Here is a 21,836-nt window from a genome sequence, read left to right as displayed (position 1 = left end):
TGTTCTAATTGTGCTATGTATAATTGGATTTTTATTATAATTTTTATTATTCAGATTTATTGGTGAGAGGATAGTCGCTCCTATATTACTCGGGGAGCAGTCCCCTTTTTCCATTAAGATCCAGGCCGCCTGATGGGCAGAATTGTCCAGCAGGTGAATCATATTTTTAATATTTACTGCCCAATTATAATACATAAAGTTAGGGAGCGCTAGACCCCCCAACTCTTTTCGTTTATTAAGGTGTGCTATTTGTATTCTATGGGATTTATAATCCCATATAAAATTTGTAATGTCTGAGTCCAATTTTTTGAAAAACCTTTTAGGAAGATATATAGGTATTGATTGAAATAGGTATAGGATTTGTGGTAAGAAAATCATTTTTATAGCATTTATTCTGCCTATTAAGGACATCGGAAGTGTTTTCCAGAATTTAATCAAATTATTTAATTTCTTAAGTAAGGGATTATAATTGGCTTTAAACATATCCTGGTAATTTCTAGTAATTTCAATTCCCAAATATTTGAATTTTTCTGTAGCTATTTTAAAAGGGAATTTCCGGAGATGTGTTGAGTCTTTTGGATTTATCGACATAATTTCACTTTTGTTCCAATTTATTCTATATCCTGAAAAGGATCCAAAGTCCTCAATTAAATTTAATATGTTTGGTATACTAATTTGTGGTTTTGTGATGTACAGTAGTACATCATCGGCATATAGGGATATTTTGTTATTCGAATATTTTGGGTTATAACCATAAATATCCGGGTGTGTTCTTATTTTTTCAGCAAGGGGTTCAATTACCAAAGCGAATAACAACGGTGATAATGAACATCCTTGTCTATTGCCCCTTGATAGTTCAAATTTCGAGGATAATATATTGTTAGTTAATATTCTAGCCGTAGGTTTATTATATAATAATTTTATCCATGCGATAAAGTTCTCTCCCAATTGAAATTTTTGCAATACTTTAATCATATAATCCCATTCTACTTGATCAAACGCTTTTTCTGCATCCAGTGAGATGATAGATAACTCTTGGTCATGAGGTTTATGTGAGTGCATTATGTTAAGCAAACGTCTCAAATTATTGAATGAGTGTCTCTTAGATATAAATCCTGTTTGATCCTCATTTATTAGTCTACTAACGTACCTGCTTAGTCTAATGGCTAGTGTTTTCGCTATTATTTTTTGATCCGTATTTAACAAAGCAATAGCTCTATATGATCCTGGTTCTTCTATATTTTTATCTTTTTTAAGTATTAATATAATCGTTGATTCTGCTAGTGTTTCAGGTAAGCTTTGCTCTTTAAAAGCATATGTATACATTTTCTGTAATCGTGGAATAACTATGTCGTAAAATGCTTTATAAAATTCATTGCTGAATCCGTCTGGTCCTGGTGTTTTTCCATTCTTTAGTGTTTTTATTGTGTCTTCTATCTCCTTCGAAGTAATTTGTGCTCCCAGTTCCTCTTGTTCCCTCAGTGCTAATTGTGGTAGGTTACAATTATCTAGGAATTCTGAAATTTTATTATTATTGTCTATTAACGTTTTAGATGTGTATAGATTCTGGTAAAATTGAGCAAATCTTTTATTAATATCCTTGGGTAATGTTAATAATTCCCCTCTATCTGATTTAATCTTTAGTATTGCATTTTCTTTTTCCCGTTTTTTCAATTGGCGTGCTAGAAGTTTGTGGGGTTTGTCCCCAAATTCGAAGTGTTCTTGTTTTGTAATTTGAAATAGTGTTATAACTTTCTCTGACAATAATTTATTTAGCTTGAATTTCAATAATAGGATTTTATTATGTTTATCCATAGTTGGATCTTTAGCATTATCTGTATCTAATTGTTTTATTTGTTCTTCTAAATGTCTTTGATCATTCTTATTCTTTTTATTTTGATAAGCTTGAAATGAAATAATGACTCCTCTAATAAATGCTTTGAAGGATTCCCATAATAACGTGGGGGATATATCTGGTGTATCATTTATCTCAAAAAATAGGTCCATCTGTTTTTTTAGATATATACTCCCTTGTGGGTCTTTTAAAATTTGCGAGTTAAACCTCCAAAATGATTTATTCATAGACATTCCTTCTAGTTTTAAAACAAAAGTTAACGGAGAGTGGTCTGAGATCGCATTTATGTGGTATTTAGGGTTCATAGAATGCGGAATTAATTTTGTATCCACAAGAAAATAGTCTATCCGTGAGTATGTTTTATGCACCGTTGAATAAAACGAATAATCCCTTCCCGTCGGATTTGCAATCCTCCACACATCTGCTATATTTGTGTTTTCCATATATGTGTGTAAGAGTTCACTGGTTTTAGATTTCAGATTACCTTTTTTTTTTTGCATCGATTTATCTAGATAAGGGTCTAAAACACAGTTAAAATCTCCTCCAATTATAACATTTTGATAATTAAATTCTGCAATTATATTCAGAATTTTATTAAAGAACTGAGGGTTATCAAAATTAGGCGCATATATGTTTACCAGCGTAATTGGCGTATTATTGATCTCTCCTGCTACTATAAGGTATCTCCCTTCCTTATCTGATATAGTATTCTTTGATTTAAATGGAATTCCTTTACGAATAATGATTGCAGTGCCTCTAGATTTGGAAGTAAATGAAGAGTGAAATGTTTGGCCTATCCAATTCGCCCTCAGTCTCGTCTGATCTTGATATCTAAGATGCGTTTCCTGTAAAAACGAAATGTCCGTGTTGTATGATTTCAACTGAGCTAGTATCTTGCCCCTTTTAATAGGTTCATTAATACCCCTTATATTCCAACTACATAGTCTGATTCCTCCCATTTTCTTTTGATTGTCGTCATACATTTTTACCAATTTTAATGACCTTATTTATTATGGTGCATCCATATCTCAGGACATTTATAGTTTTGGGGGCATTTATATTATAGACTTCCTTGGTAGTTCCCCTCCGCGATTGTCCTTGAAAGAAAAACACATAGATGTGACATAGTGTGATAAAAAAAAAAAGTATATCAAATAAATTTACGGTGTCTAAGTTTAGGACACCGTAGTGAGTGGACCACTCGTCTGTGGTGTACGACATCAATATCGCTTCCGGCGTAGATGTTGTGAGGTTAGCCCCTCTGCCTTTATTACCTAAAACCTAGGGGGTCGGTACCGTTTCCAAATCAGTTCTATTTCACCCAATTGCAGTATATATATATGTTTCATTCCGACTTATCAAATCTAATCATGTATTCAGTTACATATATTCCTCACTCTTTATCTCTTAACTATTTATAATTGATTTTAGTATTGTTAAAAGTGAGCTGTACGCTGAAAGGGTTAACCGGATTCAGGCTCCTGGAATTGTGCCAGGTGCCTGAGTCTCCTCCCCTCTCGAGCTGCGGAACTTTTGTGATTACTGTTGATTACTGTTGTCTGCGTTATGAGGCAGGCAACACATTTTTATCAGTTCCAATTGCTATTTCTATATTAATATTGTTAATTATTAATTGTTATTAATTCTCTATATTTTGTAAAACTATATAAACCCTATAATGTTTTTCGCTCTCAGCTCAGCTCAGCAAAACGTCCTTCCCATGTTATCAGTCTTTCCTCGTTTGAGCACAGAGAGTCCTTGAATTAGATTCCACAATGTTCAAGGGGAGATAATAATGTCTAGACACGTCTCATGGAAAGTCTGTTGCGTGTATTAATTTTTAAAGAATGGAGTTGTTCGCTTATTTCACTTTTCTTGTGATATTCTTGTTGAGGAAATAAGCAAGTTAATTTGTTCTTGACGTCTTGGTGATCTATCTTCAATTGTCGCTGCCTTGGCCACGATTTCTTGAGCGTATTTAAGAGATTCTACCGAATTAGTGAATGTTTTTGACATTCCCAAGAAAGTGATACGCATTCTGGCCGGATAATACACTCCAACTCTGACACCCTTGACACCGTAAAGAACTTCTCTGGTCTGTGCGAACTTTCTTCTCTTTTGCACAATCTCGTAAGGGTAGTCCCGTAGGAGTTTAATAGAATCATTTCTGTACATCATCTTCTCTCCGTATTTAATTTTTTTCATCAGCGCTTCCACTATTAGGATATCCCGAAATTTGACTATGATCTGTCGTGGGTATGCATGTTCTCCTTGAGATCTTGGTTTAAATCTGGGTAGTCGATGTGCTACTTCAATTACAGGTGCCTCAGGTAGATTGAGTACATGTTTAATTAGGTTGGCAGTGAACTCACAAGCATTGTCTCCCTCAGCCCCCTCTTTCACCCCACGTATTCGTATATTTTGACGTCTTGCGCGGGCTTCTAGGTCAACACATTTATCAGAGACTTTTGTAAATTGGCTCTTGAGGCTGTCTATTTCTAACTTCATTGCCTGCATGTCTCCTGTCATCTCTTCCACAACAGCTTCCATATCTTTCACTGCAGTTCCATTTGCGGAGACAGTTTCATGCACGGCCTCAAACATCTTTATGGTCTCTTCTGCCACCTTATTAATTTTCCCCGTTAATTCTTCTTGCACATCATCAACTTTTTTTTTGCAGAGCACCAATGCCCGCAAGTATTTTTTCATTACCAGCAATCAAATTTAAGTTTCCAGCTTTCAAATCATTTTTCAATTCATTTTTCAATTCTCTTACCGAGTTCTTTAACTCCTCCATTTCGGTTTTCTCTTTTGTGGTCATCTCAGTCTTAGATCGTGTAGCCATTCCAGAGTCCACTCCAGAGGTCTGTTTTGCAGTTTCTTGATGTTCCTGAGTCTTCAGCAGTTGTTTTATAACTTTCCTATGTGGGCTCTGACCTGGAGACGTACTTTTCATTTAAAATGACTTTCCCTCCGTTAAATTCACGTCGCTTACTCAGCACCGCGACATGAGACTCCGGTAAGTTTTAAAAACGATACCGACCTCCAGACCCGATTTTAACGCGAAAAGTCGCGATTTTTTCAGAGGAGCTAAAAATTGCGACTGCTAACACAACATGTCGCCACCGGAAGTCGAGAATGATTATATTCTAATTTCTCCCATTTGGAATGCATTTCATTGGTGAATAGTAAATGAACATTCTGTTAAGCTCTTATAATAAAGGCACAACTTTTTAGTTCTCAGCAGTTATTGCAGCAAACTGATAAAGGATATCACTTTATATCAAGCAAATAGAGTAGGTTTATCTAGAATTAGGAGAGTGAATAACACAAAATGTGATGATTTTAGTAATAGTTGCTCAGATGGGGACCATTCATTCCTTGTTCTGTTCAGCTTCTGAGAGTGAATTTATTAGAATCATTGGAATAGTGGTAATCCCACACTGTTCTACTCTATCTGCCATCTCCATTAGATTAAATCTGTTGGTTGTGGTTGAGTTTCAGCTAAAAGGTAGAATGTGTTAGAAATATCTTGTTGCATGTTAAAAAAAAATCCTGCTCTTTTTGATCGCTATATTTGCGAAGACATTATGCAGTTTTTAAATGCTTATTATTGCAATGGATTACTCCAGAAACTGAATGGCCCAAGTTTTTGTCAACGTGTCTCTTTGTTTCTCTCTACAGATTCTCGATTTAGTCAAGGGGATGCATTACCAGCTGGCCTGTCAGAAATACTTTGAGCTAACCCACAATGTAAGGACATGTTTAATTTCCATTGCTGAGTAATGAGAGTGTCTTTGTCAGCCTTGAGAAGTGACTGCAACTGGTGCATGAAAGTTACTGTCCCAGAAGACTACTCACATCTATCATTAGCTGCCATCATTTGTTGATTTTTTATGGTTCTATTACTGAGCACTGTACCTTGCATTTATATTTCACAGCAACCTTTTACAGTTTGCAATAGCATACATTTCTTAAGGATTGGGGGGGGGGGGGGGGGGGGGGTGGGGGGAATGAATATGTAAAATCTGATTCATTAACTAGGCCAATGCTTCCTTACAAGGTGTTAAAACCAGTTATCTACACTATACTGTCAGCTGAGATCACATTTTAACTTAATAGATAATTAATTCACACAAGCCTTTTTGCTGGACCATTTATCAAAATGACAAGTGTTTCTTCAAAGCATTTTATGGCGTATTACCTCCTATTTCATCTTGATCAGAATGTTAAAAACACCAGTGTAACTATCCAAAATATTGTTTGGGGAAAAGTTACAACAAAGAATTGTACATGAATCAAAACTTGTGGACAGTCAAGATGCTCATTTTGTATTTGAAATGATGCTTTGCCACGCAAGGATTGCAAGAATCATTCACTACTGGACCATTTGTCAAATTTATTATTGTAATTTTTCTTCTTCAGTCATGCAGAAAAGCACTTTACTGTGAGGCAAAGCAGAGTATTAAGATGCATCCAAAGAAATAAAATCACAATATGCATTCAAATTGCAGCACCATTGGAGTAAAACATCATGAGGCAATTTGAGTGGAATCAAACAAAATTTGACCACAAGCCACAAACTGACTGAGAACAGGTGATCAACCCAGAGGTTAGCAGTTGGTTGTGGGATATGCTGCAAAGAATAAGTAACATACCTCAAACTATCAGATTATTTTCTTTCCCAAACCTGTTGCATGCAAGTACCATTTATTTCTCGACTTGGTTCGGGTTATTTGGCCAATGCTGTTTATAAGGTGCATTGATGGGTGAAACAAATCACATTTGTGTAAGAATGTCAGACCAAAGTGAGTGGGAGAGCTTACACTGCTGGTTGAGAGGAAGACACAGAGTGCTGAAATAGCTCAGCGGGTCAGGCAGCATCAAAGGTGGTGGATGTATGGAACAAGCTGCCAGAGGAGGTAGTTGAGGTGGGGACTATCCCAACATTTAACAGACAGGTGCATTGATAGGACAGGTTTGGAGGGATATGAACCAAACGCGGGCAGGTAGGACTAGTACAGCTGGGACATGTTGGGCAAGTGGGCTGAAGGGCCTGCATCCACACTGTATCTCTATGACTCTAACTCATGAGAATATGGATAGGTGATGTTTTGGGTCGGGACCCTTCTTCAGTCTGGTAGTTGTGTGGTTCTGTTCTGTGTTACCACTCGTTGCAAGAATTTCTTCACTTTGCTTAAACAAAATCAATGAAAATATCATAAAACAAGTTCACTACTGTTGAAGATTTCATCAAGCTTTTTCTACATCGATTCCCTTGTGTCGGAGTGGGACATTGGACAAACCTTCCCCTGGGGTTGAGGCCTAATATTATTCAGCTCCTCTGGAGAAATGTTTGGAGCAGGAAAAATATATCATGGGAGTTGTACTTCAAAAACATTAAGAAAATATTGCCCTCGCAAGCCTGCTCCCCATAGCCCTCGATTCCCAGCTCTTTCAAAAGTTTATTTTCCCTTTTCAGTACCCATAATGATCTAGCAGTTACGTTTAGTTCATTACAGTGTTGTGTACCGAGGCACTGTTGTTTGCGTGCTATCCAGTCAAAGAACAGACTCTACATGATCACAATCAAGCTGTCCACAGTGGATAGATAAAGGGTACAACATTTAGTGCAAGATAAAGTCCGATTAAAGAAAGTTCACAGGCCTCAAATGAGATAGATGGGAGATCAGGACTGCACTTTAGCTGATGAGAGTGTTGTTCATTTGCCCGAGAACAGCTCGGAAGCTGTTCCACTTGGATAGTGAATTCCGGAGATACACCAGTGTCTGGGAGAAGATGCTAATTTTTAAATGGCCACTGCCTAATCTTGTAATTATGTCGCCTCGCATTGTGATTCTCTCACTAGTGGAAACAATGCAACATGTTCTCTGTTGTGTCCCCTAGGATCATTTATGCTTCAGTAAGGTCACCCCTCATTCCTCTCGACGCCAAAGAATGTAGGTCTAATTTCTTTAACCATTCGTCATAGGATAAACCCCAAATGCCAAAAATTAGCCTAACAAATCTCTTGAACTGTCCGCTATGTCAGCAAAAAAACAAAATGCGTGAGTAACTTAGCTGTAAGGAAACATCCGTGGAGGGAATCGACAGACAACGTTTTGGGTTGGAATCCTTCTTCAGACTGATGGAGGGGAGAAAGTTAGAAAAGAGAGGTGGGGGTGTGGCAAAGTCAGGCAAGCGATGATGGATTTACTTAACACCCCAGTCACCCTGCTCATTTCCCCTCCTCTGTACGCCAATCTCCGATCCTTGGGTTCTTTGTTTCCCTTTTATCTCCTCTCATTTTCATCCCCTCTCATTCCCTTCCCCCTCTCACCTTCCCTGTCTCCTTCCACCCATATTCCTCCCCCCAGTTTTAAATTTCACTCTTCTTCTTCCATGGCACCCTTATGTCTCCTTTTCAACTCTAGCCTTCATCACTAACTCCACCCTTCTGACCTGTATCAACCTATAACTTGCTGGGATTTTCTCCCACCTCACTATTCCAGCTTTCTTTCCTCTCCATCATTCTGAAGGGTCTTGACCTGAAACAACATTTGGCCATTCCCTCCACAGATGCTGCCCAATCCACTAGTTTCTCCAGCTCTTTTGTGTTTGTTTTGCTGAAGATTCCAGCATCTGTAGTTTCTGGTGTCTCATATTTCAGTATATCCTTTCATAAATAAAGGGGCCATAACTGCATAGTATTCCATGTGTGACTCGCCCGTATCCTGTATCATTGTTACAACATTTCTTTATTTTTCAACTCAAATCCTCTTGCGACAAAGGCCAATATACCATTCATCTTCCTATCCACTCGTTGCACCAGCCTGATAATATTTTTGATTTCTGAATAACAATAACTAAGTCCCTCTGCACTTTTCTCGTCTGCAATCTTTCTCCATTTACATTGCAGTCTACCTTTCGATTTCCCTTATTGAAGTGCGTGGCCTTGCACTCTCCCACGTTAAACTCCATGCACTCATTCACTCAACCTATCTCTATCCTGTTACAGAGTCCAGATTTACCCATCGCATCAAGTGTTCCAGCTGTATTCATGCCATTGGCAAACTTGGATTCCTGCCATTCAGCCCTGTCCTCTAAGTCATTACTACCAATCATAACCAATTGAGGTTCAAGAATCAATCACAGGGGAACTTTGCTGGTTATATCTTCCAGCTTGAGATAGAACAGTTTATTTCAACATGTAGGAAAGAACTGCAGATGCTGATTTAAACCGAAGGCAGACACAAATAGCTGGAGTAACTTAGCGGGTCAGGCAACATCTCTAGAGAAAAGGAATAGGTGATGTTTCGGGTCGAGACCCTTCTTCAGACTCATCGCTCTGGTTATCAAAGCAAAAGCAATCTTCAAGGCAAGATGACTTTGTTCCCCTATTTTTACCTTGTGTGCCAGCCTTTTATGTGGAACCTTGTCAAATGCCACCTGTGAATGCCTTTTGACCCGTTTATTCAAGAATAATACCCAGTTAACAGTGAGAGGCAGAAATTTGACAAGGCTTTTGAGAAATGTGTATTGGAAAAGGAAGCAGTAGAAAATGAAAATGTCATTCTTGTGAACATTAAATACAGGCCAGGTCATGAAATAAAAATTCTGAAGACTATTTTGGATTTTTACTGTTCTACTGAAAGCCAAGTGACGGTTGTTAATGATCAGCTTTGATGGTGCAAACTGGATCAGTTAGATTTAAGGCACAGACATATCTTCTGATGCGGAGAACTTATAGTGGGGAACATTCCTCCAGGCAGTAATATTGCCAAGATGGGCCTGAATGAGCTGTAGTTTCATGTTGGGAAAGGATGAGAAATCGATGCTTATAATCATAAAAATAATTTGTAAAAAAGAGAGGCTTTGGAAGAACAAACAAATTAAGTTTTGAAAGAAACATTACAGTCACATGGTAGCCAACAAGATTAAAATCGATGCCATACGAAAGCAAATTGCAGAGAAAGGAAAACAAGATTGCTTTTATAGTTTCATGTTAGTTTTATTTCATGGGGAAAAAATAAAATGTCCACTTATGATGAAAGGCTATCAACCTGTAACACCGTGGGATTATTTTTTTGTTCCTCTCTACAAATGCTGACTGATCTGCTGAGTGTTTCCAGCATTCTCTTTTATTTTATATTTTCACAAACTCTAGAGTTTTGGATCCCACACTTCCAAGCCTTTTTTCTCTATCTCTCTCCTCAATGATTGTTTTTCTCCATCAGCAATATCATTCTCTTCTGAAGATAGACACAAAAAGCTGGAGTAACTCAGCCGGTCAGACAGCATCTCTGGAGAAAAGGAACCTGTGATGTTTTGGGTCGACACCCTTCTTCAGTCTGAGAGTCAAGGGAAAGGGAAACGAGAAATTTAGGTGGTGATGTAGCGAGATATAGAACAAATGAATGAAAGATATCACAGAGGAGGAGCAGCGAGAGAGGATGTTGCAGGACTCTCGTCGGAGAGAGGAGGAGAACTTCTTCAAAGTAGATATACCTTGAGGAGATTTTGCAGTGGAACAGACAAAATGTGTAGGATTATCCCAACACGCATATACCCTTTGTTCATTAAGCTCTTTCCTCTTCCCTGCATCTGGAAACATGTTCAGCTTCTTGCTTTTCATGATTCTATTGAAAGCCATTGACTTGAACTATTAACTCTGTTTCTTTCTTCATTGGTACTCTCTGAATGGCTGAGTATTTCTAGCATTTTAACAATGGCACAGTTTATCTCGTAGTTACGGATTGAATTTTTTTTTTGACACCTGGGTAGCACAGTGGCATGGTAGAGTTGCTGCCTTATAGCACCAGGGATCCGTGTTTGATCCTGTCTATGGGTGCTGTCTGTATGGAGTTTGTATGTTCTCCCTGTGACCTGCGTGGGTTTTCTTTGGGAGCTTCGGTTTCCTCCCACACTTCAAAGAAATATAGGTTTGTAGGCTAATTGGCTTGGTAAAATTGAAAACTGTCCCTAGTGTGTGTAGGATAGTGGTAATACGCAGGGATCGCTGGTCGGCGTGAACTCGGTGGGCCGAAGGGCCTGTTTTTGCGCTGTATCTCTAAAACTGAAACCTTGAGATTACATTTTTAATTTCTTTTTAAACATTAATTGACAGGAAATCTTTGTTAAGGTCACCGTCTTTTTCTCGCACATCACAAAAAAATTGATGATGGCAGATGAGTAGCTGTGATTTACATGGTTTTTCGCAAGGCATTTAGCAAGGTCCTGCAAGATAGGCTGGTCCAGAAGGTTAAGACGCAAGAGGTCCAAGTCTTGTTGGCAGTCTTGTTCTAAAATTGGCTGGGTGTAGGAGGCAGGGGGTAGTAGTGGTTTTCTGACTGGAGATAGACACAAAAAGTTGGAGTAACTCAGCGGAACTGGCACCACTCTGGGAGAGAAGGAATGGGTGATGTTTCGCGTCGAGTCCCACTGCATTACTCCAGCTTTTTGTGTCTTCCTTCGGTTTAAACCAGCATCTGCAGTTCCTTCCTACACATTATTCTGACTGGAAATCTGTAACGTGGTGTACCACAGTGATCGGTGAAGAGACCTTTGTTGTTTGTAAGATCTATAAATGACTTGGATGAGAATGTACGGGGTACGGTTAGTAAGTTTACAGACAACACAAAAAAGTTGTAAAGTCATTAATAGCTAAGCAGGATATCTAAGGAGACAGCAGGACATAGATTAGGTGGAAAATTAGACAGAGCAATGGCATGTGGAATTTAATCTAGACAAGTGTGATATAATGCACTTTGCTTAGTGACATTGTGATAGGACGTATAAACTAAATGTCAGAGACCTTAACGTAACGTACGGAAAGACTTTGGGGTGTAAGTCCATAGCTCCATGAAAGTGGAGACACAGGTGGATATAGAGTAGTGAAGAAGGCATTTTGTGCGCTTGTTTTTACATAGGCTGAACAGTGAGTATAAAAGTTGGAACGTCACATTGCAGCTGTGCAAAAACAATGGTTGGCCTACACTTTGAATACTGCATACACTTCTGGTCGCCACACTACAGGCAGGGTTGGGTCGTAGTAGATAGAATGCAGAAGATTCACCAGGATATTGCCTGGAATGGAGGGCTATAGTTATAAGAGTGGATAGGTTCTGCCTATGCTCATTGGAACGTAGGAGGCTGACGGGTGACCTTATGGAGGTTTGCCAAAATTGTGACGGGCATAGGTAGGATAAATATGTATCTATAAATAGAATCTTTTTTTTACAGAGAAGGGGAGTGTGGAATGATATAGCATAAATTTAATATGAGACAGGAGAAATTTGAAGGAGATGAGGGGTAAGTTTTTCTTGCAGAGAGTGGTGAATATCTTAACATAACAGGGTTTAAAAACATTAAGACATTATGGTGTGATCTGCTGTCACAGATAATTTATTGCATAATTGATTGTTGTGTATTTATTCGCTGTGTTGCAGCTTTGCAGGCACATTATTGCAACACGTAAGAATTTAATTGTTCTGTTCCCGGTGCATATGACAATTAAACAGTTGTATCTTGGATATCTGGAACGAGTTGCCAGAGCAGGTAATGGAGGCAGGTACAATTTCAATGTTTAAAGACATTTGAACAGGGTAGTTAAAAGCTTTGATACTATGACTTTTTTCCCAGGGAGGGAATGTCAAAGATTAGAGGGTATAGTTTTAAGATGAGAGGAACAAAGTTTAAAGGAGATATGCGTGGCAAGTTATTTTTACCCAGAGGGTGGTGAGTGTGTGGAACGTGTTTCTGGGATGGTGGTGGAGGCAGATACAATGATGGTGTTTAAGAGGTTTTTAGATTACCACACAAATATGGAGGGATATGGATCATGTGCATGCAGAGGGAGATTAGAGTATATTTAAGATAGACACAAAATGCTGGGCTGGAGCATCTCTGGAGAGAAGGAACGAGTGACGTTTTGGGTCGAGACCCTTCTTCAGACTGGATTCATGTTCGGCACAGACATTATGGGCCGATGGGCTTGTTCCTGTGCTGTACTGTTCTATAGACACAAAACGCTCGAGTAACTCGGGTCAGGCAGCATCTCTGGAGAAAAAGGATGGGTGACGTTTGGAGTCAGAAACCGAAAGAAAGGAATAAAGCAGCATCTGCAGTTGCTTTTTAGTGTTCTCTTCTATGTTCTGGGTAGGGCTAATGTGGGAAAATGTAGTTTGCATGTATGTGCAACACAATCAGCATGGACAGGTTGGCCATAAACGTCTGTGCTGTAGGATTCTATGATTCACAGTAGGATTGTTTTTGTGTCAACATAAATGATACAAAATTCTATGGCATTACTGGGAACAGTATAGGGAAAAAATTATGAGTATTTTTAAAATAAAGTTTTCAAGAGTTTTGCATCTTGGAGGCATTTGATAACGACCCTCACTAGGGACTAGCTTGAATTTGAAGCTGTTGGAAATGAGGCCGTATGATTGACCCAGTTTGGAAATTGCCTGAATGGCAGAAGACATGGAGTAGGGATAATGATTAAGTATTCAGGGCTGTGAGCTGTGGTGCCCAGAAGTATCTGCACAGGAACGGCAACTGTTCACTCTATTTATAAACTTAGATTGCGCAAAGAATATCACTCTACTGGTTTGCTGATAATACAAAGATAGACAGCATTGGAGATGGGAAAATTAAATTATTTATGTATGTTGAAGAAAATTACAAATGAGTTCCATTGTAGATGTGAGAATATCTGCTTGAAATTCAATCGACTTGAATAGAGTAAAGGGGAAAACCTAAAAATGGTGAGGTAAATAGGCACTAGTTAGTCCTTATACGATATTGCATTGATATGAAAATGTTGAAGATAGGTGTAGGAAATAATCAAAAGACTAAAGGAATATGGGTCTTTATGTCAAGAGAAACAGATTAGAAGCTATATTAGAGCTTTACAAATCCTAGTTATAACCCACTTGGCATATTGTAAGCAGTTCTGCACGCTGCATCTTAGGCATGCTAGTTGGCCTTAAAGGAAATGCACTGTAGATTTACCAGTGTGATGGACTCCAAGAATTAAATAATCATGTCCGGTTACACAAGCTAGGATAGGATAGCCTGGAACATAAAAAGATTAATAGGGCAGTTTAAATGAAATGTTCAAGTAGTAAAAGGGGAATTGATAGGTTAGATATACATTTCTCACTCCTGTTTTTGCAGTCAAGCCTGAGGAGGCAAGCCTTTCAGAATTGATATTGAAACACTTTTGCATGCAAAGGTTGGTAGAATTTCTGCAGTCATCCTTTGAGGTGTCTTTATGTTTCTGACCATGGCATTTTGCTTACCCCTACATTTCATCACTCCATCACTGGAAACATTATCTACTGCTACTAATCCTCCTGAATTTTGAAATTCTTACCTTAAATCGCACAATCCCTTGGTCCTCCTTTGATATGCTGCTTAAAACCTATTGATTAAGCTTTGGTCAATGCTTTAAAATTAAGTCTTTGACCCGGCTTTTATTTGTTTCTTGCGATTCTCCTGTAGAGTTGGAGCAGTGACCAAGTGTGATCTAATTGCATGGTGTAACAGGCTTGAGGACCCAGTGTGGTGACTTGATGTCAGTCTCCCTCCCTGGTCTGTGAAGTGCCAACAATACGAACAGTGGAAATGTTGAAGTGCGCAAAAGTAGTTTAATTAGCCAACTTCACTTCCATCCAGAAATTTTAGGTGGAAGTAGATTATAAATGCTAAGAGTAAGAATGGAATATTTATATTGTTGCTTGCAAACAAATGAAGCTCAGGCAAAGAAATTACTGAACTTTCCTTTGGCATCAGGTCTATCCCACCATTCAAACATGGCTGATCTGTCTCCCTCCTAATCCCATTCTCCTGCCTTCTCCCCATAACCCCTGACACCTTTACTAATCAAGAATCTATTTATCCCTGCCGTAAAAATATCCATTGACTTGAATTCCACAGATTCACCACCCTGTGACTAAATAAATTCCTCCCCATCTCCTTCCTGGAGGAATGTCCTTTAATTCTGAGGCTATGTTCTCTAGTCCTAGACTCTCCCACAAGTGGAAACATCTTCACCACATCCACTCTATCCAAACCTTTCACCATTCTGTATGTTTCAATGAGGACCCCCCTCATTCTTCTAAACTCCAGCGAGCACAGACCCAGTGCTGTCAAACGCTCATCATGTATTAACCCACTCATTCCTGGGGTAATTCTTGTAAACCTCATCTGGAACCCTCTCCAGAGCCAGCACCTCCTTCCTCTGATATGGTGCCCAAAATTGCTCACAATACTCCAAATGTGGCCTGACCAGCGCCTTATAGAGCCTCAGCATTACATCCCTGTTTTTGTATTCTAGCCCTCTTGAAATAAATGCTCGCATTGAGTTTGCTTTCTTTACTACCGATTCGACTTGGAAGGTTATAACTGGGTGAAGTTCTTTCCAGAGTGCTCTACATGCTCAGTTGTTTAGTACATCCCAGGTTGAGATTGATAGGTTTTTGGACTCTTAAAGAGTCAAGGGACGGGGGTCAGGAAGGTGGTGATGAAGACGGTCATCATATGAAATGACTGAGAAACCTTGAGAATCCGTATGGTCTCCTCCCATTTCTTATTTTCTAAATGGTGACCCTAAATCATAATCAGAACTATGGAATAATTACAACTTGTATGTAAGAACAACCTGAGATGTTTGAAAAATATAAAGATAAATTCCTTTGAAATTACATTTCTCAGCGTGGTCAGAAGTCCACAACCAAGGGGGCATTCTAGACCGCTGAGCCTGACAATTCTGGACCTGGGAATAACTCACTTATTACATCAGAAATTGTTCGGATTAATCTAATGGTCTTTGTGCTTCATAAATCAACATTGAGGTTCCATATATTCTGAGCATTTAACACTGCAATCCCAGATTAGGCACAAAAATGTTACACCACTGGGTATTCCTAACTAAAATATGTAATTCAGGAAGCAAAATGTGCTTTTAAGCCATGTTTCGTTCAAGCCAGGATTCTTTCAATGACCTTGGCTTAGTTTCTTAATGGATATTCCCTTGCGGCTTTTTGAATCTGTGTTCCTTGTTAGCAGATGCTTTCAACGTATGTCTTTACTGGAAAATGAGTTGCTTGCATCTGGGCTCACTGTGCTTACCTAAAGGAGTGATCGAGGCTGGAAAGGCATGTCTATACTCGGCTGTTTCCTAGGTGTCATGACTACTCAGGCCTTCTTCGGTGATATAATTTGCATTTTACTTTATCTTTTCTGCTTCATATTATTTGAATTTCAAAAATTATAGAGCAGCAAAGGCATGCAGGGATGAGTTTTTTTGTTTGCATTCCTATGTTTATTTAACCCAGAAAAATATTACTAAAAAATGGCCGAACGGTACTATTAGACTTTGAATGTTCAGTATCATCTTGCATGGAAATAGAGGTTTTGGCCTTTTGTGTCTCTGTGTAAAGACATTCTAATTAGTACTCACAATCTCCTATGTCCCAAAACAGAATCTTTCCTTATCAAATATATACGCAATACTTGTTTATTACAAATACATCTGCTTCAAACACCTTTACAGATCATATTTGCTGTGTAAATCAAGACTGTTTATTTGTTAGATGCATTGGTTACGAGCCAATAAAAGCCTTGCATGCTGCAGCCTTACAGGCATATTAGACGTAACAACAGCAACAAATATACCATAAACTATCAGTTATTCTAAGTAAACAGAATCATGCAAATACAAAAAAAACGAAGTATGTAGAGCAGTGGATAGTCAGTACTGGCTTGGTCCTGAGGTATGGTTGTAGTAGAATTGTGTAGTAGATTCAAAAACTTGACCGTTGATAGGAAGAAGCTGTTCTAACGGTTCTCAAGCTCCTGTACCTTTTTCCCTAGACAAGAGCATGGCCAGGGTGGTGTGGTTCTTCATTATCACCTGTCTTTTTGAGGCAGTGCATCCTGTAGATCCCATAAATGATGGGGAGATTGGTAGCTCTGGCAGACTGGGCAACATCCACCACTTTCTGCAGCCTCCCTTATTCTTATTCTGTCTGAGTCTGCTTGTGATCGCTTGGTGGCTTTCCTCTGCTGGAGTATTCTTTGATTTCCTCTCACGCTTCGAAAACATGATAGTTGATTGGCCACCATGGCTTGCTCCGACTGTGTAGATGAGTGTTAGAATGAAGGAGAGAGCTGATGAAAATGTGGGAAATCTGAATGCGTGGGTGTGTGCTTGAGGGTCAGGGAATTCTTGAGAGCCAAAAGGTCGCTTATCTTTCTCTGACTCTATTCAAAGAGGAATTTCTTTTTGGCAATTGAGGCAAGATTCTTTCACAGGCGAACACAACCAAAAATAGACTGATCTTTCATTTATTCCTTGATTTGCTGCCTGTGGGAACTTGAACACAAATCATTAACCTCTCAACAGTGTCTCCACTTAAAACGTAAACTGTTAGTAACGCAATTCAAAATTCCCTGCGTGTTTATATAAATGCAACCACCTATGTATGCTTTATTGGAAATCAGTGGTTTTGTGTTTGATATTTTAAAGTGCAAGTTTACCCCATTTAAGTTGAGGAAAAACTGGTTGGAATACCTAGGTCATGAATTGCTTGTTTTTGAAGTCCACTATTTCAAATGGATCATGGATAACTATCCTGTAACTATTTGATGTTAGTTGACCTATATATAAAAAGAAACATGTTTGAATTGTGCTCACAGTCTATTACTAAGGTTTTGGCTTGTAGAATGATAGTAAACATAAAAATTCCGAATTTATGCTGAGTGGAAGATTTTAGTTTGTTAAAACCATTTTTCATAATTTCAGACATTACATTGCAAGTATCACATAAATATTGCATTTCGGAGCCAGCATATTTTGTTATGTAATTTTTTATAGTAATTTTATTTTTAATTATTTGAATTGTTCATATTGTTTTACAGGAAATATAAAACTCTCAGTTGTTTCTGATCTATTTTCAGCCATTTTGAAGTATTGAAGTTTATACTTTAATTTGATTAGCATATCAATGTTTTACTTCTCTCCACCTTTTAGATTGACGAAATTGGGTTTTCTCTGAATCATCCAAATCAGTATTTCATTGAGAGTCAGAAGATTGTGAACAGCAGCCGAGATAAAAAGAAAGAGTCAAACCAGCCAGAGAGCTCCCAGCGCAGCCAACCCAGCCAACCCCCCAAAGTGGAGAGTGCCACTGTCTCCACAACCACGAGCCAGGCAGAGTCGACTGATGTGGAGGGTATAAATATCGAAGAGCTTCTCAGTGAAGAGTATCTTGAATGATTCGCTCTGCGACTGATATCCACTGAAATGCATTATGTATTAGAATGTTTTCTGAAGTGAATTTGTCCCGTTTTCCCCAATCTAGTTTTTTTTCTCTTTAAATGAGTAAGTAAGCTTAAGGTAAAATTAATTCTCCATAATGGCTAAAGCGCGATGACTTGTATTTCTTGAAATAATGCACACAAGGGACTTTCATTGGTGCTTGGACGTTTCCTGGAAAGAAATGGCACATTTGATGTGAATGATGCCAATGGATCATTTTGGAACTCAGCCTAGAAAATGTTCTTTTGACTTTATTCCACAACTAGTAAGAAATGTTTAATTACTCTGGTAACATCTTATTGTCACATCAACGTCAACACCTTTAGAAGGTAATGTCTTCTCAGAGTTCATTGTAAGGCATCAATTATATTCAGGTTCATTGTACAGAAGTTTGTGAATGCTTTGCTGTAGCACACTTGCTAACAAAGCCACTTCCATCTCCAATAATCTGCATTATTGCATTCGTAATTGTACAAGAGGACTTGTAGATTCACCATCGTTTTCATGCACTTCGTTGCACTGTAATGGGAAATGTACTTTCTCGTTGCCCATCAAATGCCTAATAAGTACATTATAAGAAAGCTAACATCATACTATCAGATTTCTAGAAGAGAGATGCATCTCAATCTATTTTCTTTTTCCTGTTCAAAATTTTATAATGTGGACTGTGTTATTACAATTATGTTATTACAATTATGTTATTACAATGCTGGAATTTCCTTAAACCTTCACTGATATTTTTCATCAGTTTTGAATCTACAGCACAAGTATTGCCTTAAAGCTGATTACTTTGAACTTTGGCACAGCTTTATACGCCTTTGTGAAGCCTGTGTGCAATCACGACCACATGAGCTTGCAGCCTTGTTCTGCCCTGGTATGATAAAGTATAAGTAAACGCTCTGTGATCTTTTTGATTTTTTAATACAATAAAAACATACTCGTTTATCGAACAATTCACATTCTGGTACCAACACTTTTTTTTCCTAAAACCAATTATTCATTTAGCATTACATTTCAATTGTTTAACCAGCAGTCAGTTCATAAACAAAACATTTCGGGGCATGTGCCTCCAACTCTTCACTAGACTCACAGCCGATCACAGAACATCAGTGATTGTACTGGCCTTTTCTTGATTATAAAAACATTGTTTACCGACCTTTTCACAACCAAGCAGAAAACGTGGTGATAACTTTAATAAAGAAACTGTTTCTGCCATCAACATATGTATGTTTTTGTCATTATATATGTTAGAATGAAATTGTATTTGTTATAAAAACCTTTTTTTATCAGAAAGATACATATAAATATATGCCGTGCAGACAATCTCATCTACCCATCATTCACAGACAATCGGAGTTAAATTGGTTTCTTCCAAGGTCATAAATATCGATAATCTGACATATTTAAGATGTAACAAATTGTGTTGGATTAACGAGAATTGACTGCCTCGGACGATCGTGTGATTGGGTAAATTGAGTGGAGAGTTTTTATTGAGGACTAACACTCATGGTATGACCTCTGCAGTTTATTTTGTTATCAAGGTTTTCCAGTGAAGAGTGTGTAATGATTATCTGAAAAGTGCACTCTATGGAATAACTCAGCCATACAATCTCCATTGTGTGAAGAGCAACGATGGGCTTTTGACTTTGAAAGCCCATGTAGTACTTAACCAGTTGACAAGACCTCTCATGTACCATTCTCTGAGCCGACTTCAAGATAATCTTGAGGGAGATATGACAAATTGTTACTGTAATGGCAGTTTCTATACCTTCTCAAAGTCCAACTTCGATAGCCATTACTGCTCGGGGATGGAATGGAGGTATAGCTTACGCACACACCGCCCTCTGAGATAACAAAAACGAATCTTCCAAACGCTGTTTCTTGATTAATTGGTCTTTATTAAAGTAGCACAAATCAAAAGAGTAATTCATAACTTTTCGATCTTATCAACTGTTTCTTCTTCAAATACAGTGAAAATCGTGTAGTCGTTACCGTGTGGTCCTTGTGAGTATAGCTGGCGCTGGTGTGGCAGTCATGAGTGTGGTAAAAAAACTATTCTCTCCATCCTCCGAGACTAAACTGACCCACAATCTCTGTTGCTTCGCTAGCCTCCTCCAATGTAGACACTCCCCATTGCGTATCAAATTACACCCACAAGCATGCAAAAAAGACAGAAACTAGAAATATTAAACATAGCCATAATACTATGACAGTAACTAAATTAAGCATAAATGGCTCCTCCAGTTACCCATCTCTATTAGACCCTCAATCTCCTGGAATCTGCTCTTAATGGGTACAAATGAGGAGTGTAGTTACAGATAACTTTTTAAACTGGTAACATCTTAGTCAAAACATTGCACTGTACCCGTGGGTATGAACTTATCTCATTGAAGTTTTTTCCTGCCGTTTTTAGTTGGTAGGATGGAAGCATCAATGAATACATGGATTACTGTTCAAAACAAATTGTGTTCAATGCTGCATAACAGCTTCAAGAGTCTAATAGCGTAAATATCTATGTGGCTAATACAGTTTTGTTTAGGCTGATTTGCTATGATCAAAATGGAGTTTTCTCCAGACCTGAGAATTGCCATTAGACGTGGCACTGTGCAGACAGATTAAGGAGCTAAGAACATGAATTATCACTGAAGTGTGACTTAAATTATGGAGAACAACTCTGGTGAGACTGTAATTCTTTCTGCTTGGATTGCATTAGTTTCTGGTCTTATGGAACATAATTATCCTTTTAGAAAATGGTCATTATTAGTTTGAGTTCCCCGATCACTTTGTATGTGCCACGTACTGTAGAATGTTTCCAGTGCTGTGCAATAGTGTTGATGTATTCTACCTGATTTTTCTCAGACTTTTGTACCTTACCATGTTATCTCATAAATATACAATACAGTAGTACAGATATGCAAAACATTTTGTTCCACAAACTTTCATAGGTCAAGAGGAATGGGTGAAATGCATTATAACCAGTTTGGTGCAATGTATTCCTGGTGTACTATTTAAAAATCCAAGTACACAGGAACATGGGAGCAGGAACAGACCACCTAGCTCCTCAAATCTTGATGAGATTATGGCTGATCTTCCCGAGGCATCAGCTCTTCTGTGCCAGTTCCATATTGACCTCAATTGCCCAGTTTGTCAAGATATATCTACCCCCTCTATAAATAGCTCCAGCACCCTGGAGATTTAATGACCTCTGTGTGAATAAATTCCTATGCCCCTTTTTTTTAATTGACTGCCCCCTTGTAATGTGCCACTTATTAGAGACTCTCCCATTATCTTCCCATCCTTTTCACTTAGGGTGGTGTATGTTTCAATAAGATCACTCTTCATTCCTTCATCTTTTCAAAGAAAACAGTCCAACTCTTTTAAGAGACAAGAGAGTTTAGTTATCATATGTACCAGCAAAGGAACAGTAAAATTCTTGCTTACAGCTGCTTAACAAGCCATTTAGCCTGCAGATTAATTTATATAGTAATCAATAATGCAATAAATTAATAACAGCTATACTAGATAACTATACTAATGCAAAACCAAAGTCCATAGAAGATCCTAGTTTGTGAGGCAGTGATGAGTGTTGTGCCGTGTTCCTTTGCTGAGAAGCTGTTCCTGTTTTTTAAGATTTTCATGAACCTGCACCATCTT

The 21,836-nt window shown here is 38.3% G+C and overlaps 1 protein-coding gene across 1 annotated transcript in view; it reads left to right on the top strand.

Annotated features, from left to right (window-relative positions):
* The window catches only part of prim2 (DNA primase subunit 2), a 216,266-nt gene extending 196,889 nt beyond the window's left edge, over positions 1 to 19,377 (top strand). The window contains exons 12-13 of the mRNA XM_078400014.1: positions 5,540 to 5,608; positions 17,895 to 19,377. Of these exons, the coding sequence (XP_078256140.1) occupies positions 5,540 to 5,608; positions 17,895 to 18,140 (315 nt within the window). The 3' untranslated portion in view covers positions 18,141 to 19,377. The remainder of the gene's footprint in view (positions 1 to 5,539; positions 5,609 to 17,894) is intronic.
* The last annotated feature ends 2,459 nt before the right edge of the window (positions 19,378 to 21,836 follow it).

The sequence above is a fragment of the Rhinoraja longicauda genome, chromosome 5 (genome assembly GCF_053455715.1).
Source record: "Rhinoraja longicauda isolate Sanriku21f chromosome 5, sRhiLon1.1, whole genome shotgun sequence".
Classification (NCBI taxonomy): domain Eukaryota; kingdom Metazoa; phylum Chordata; class Chondrichthyes; order Rajiformes; family Arhynchobatidae; genus Rhinoraja; species Rhinoraja longicauda.
Note: the sequence above shows the minus strand (reverse complement) of the source record. Positions and strands in the feature narration are given on the sequence as shown.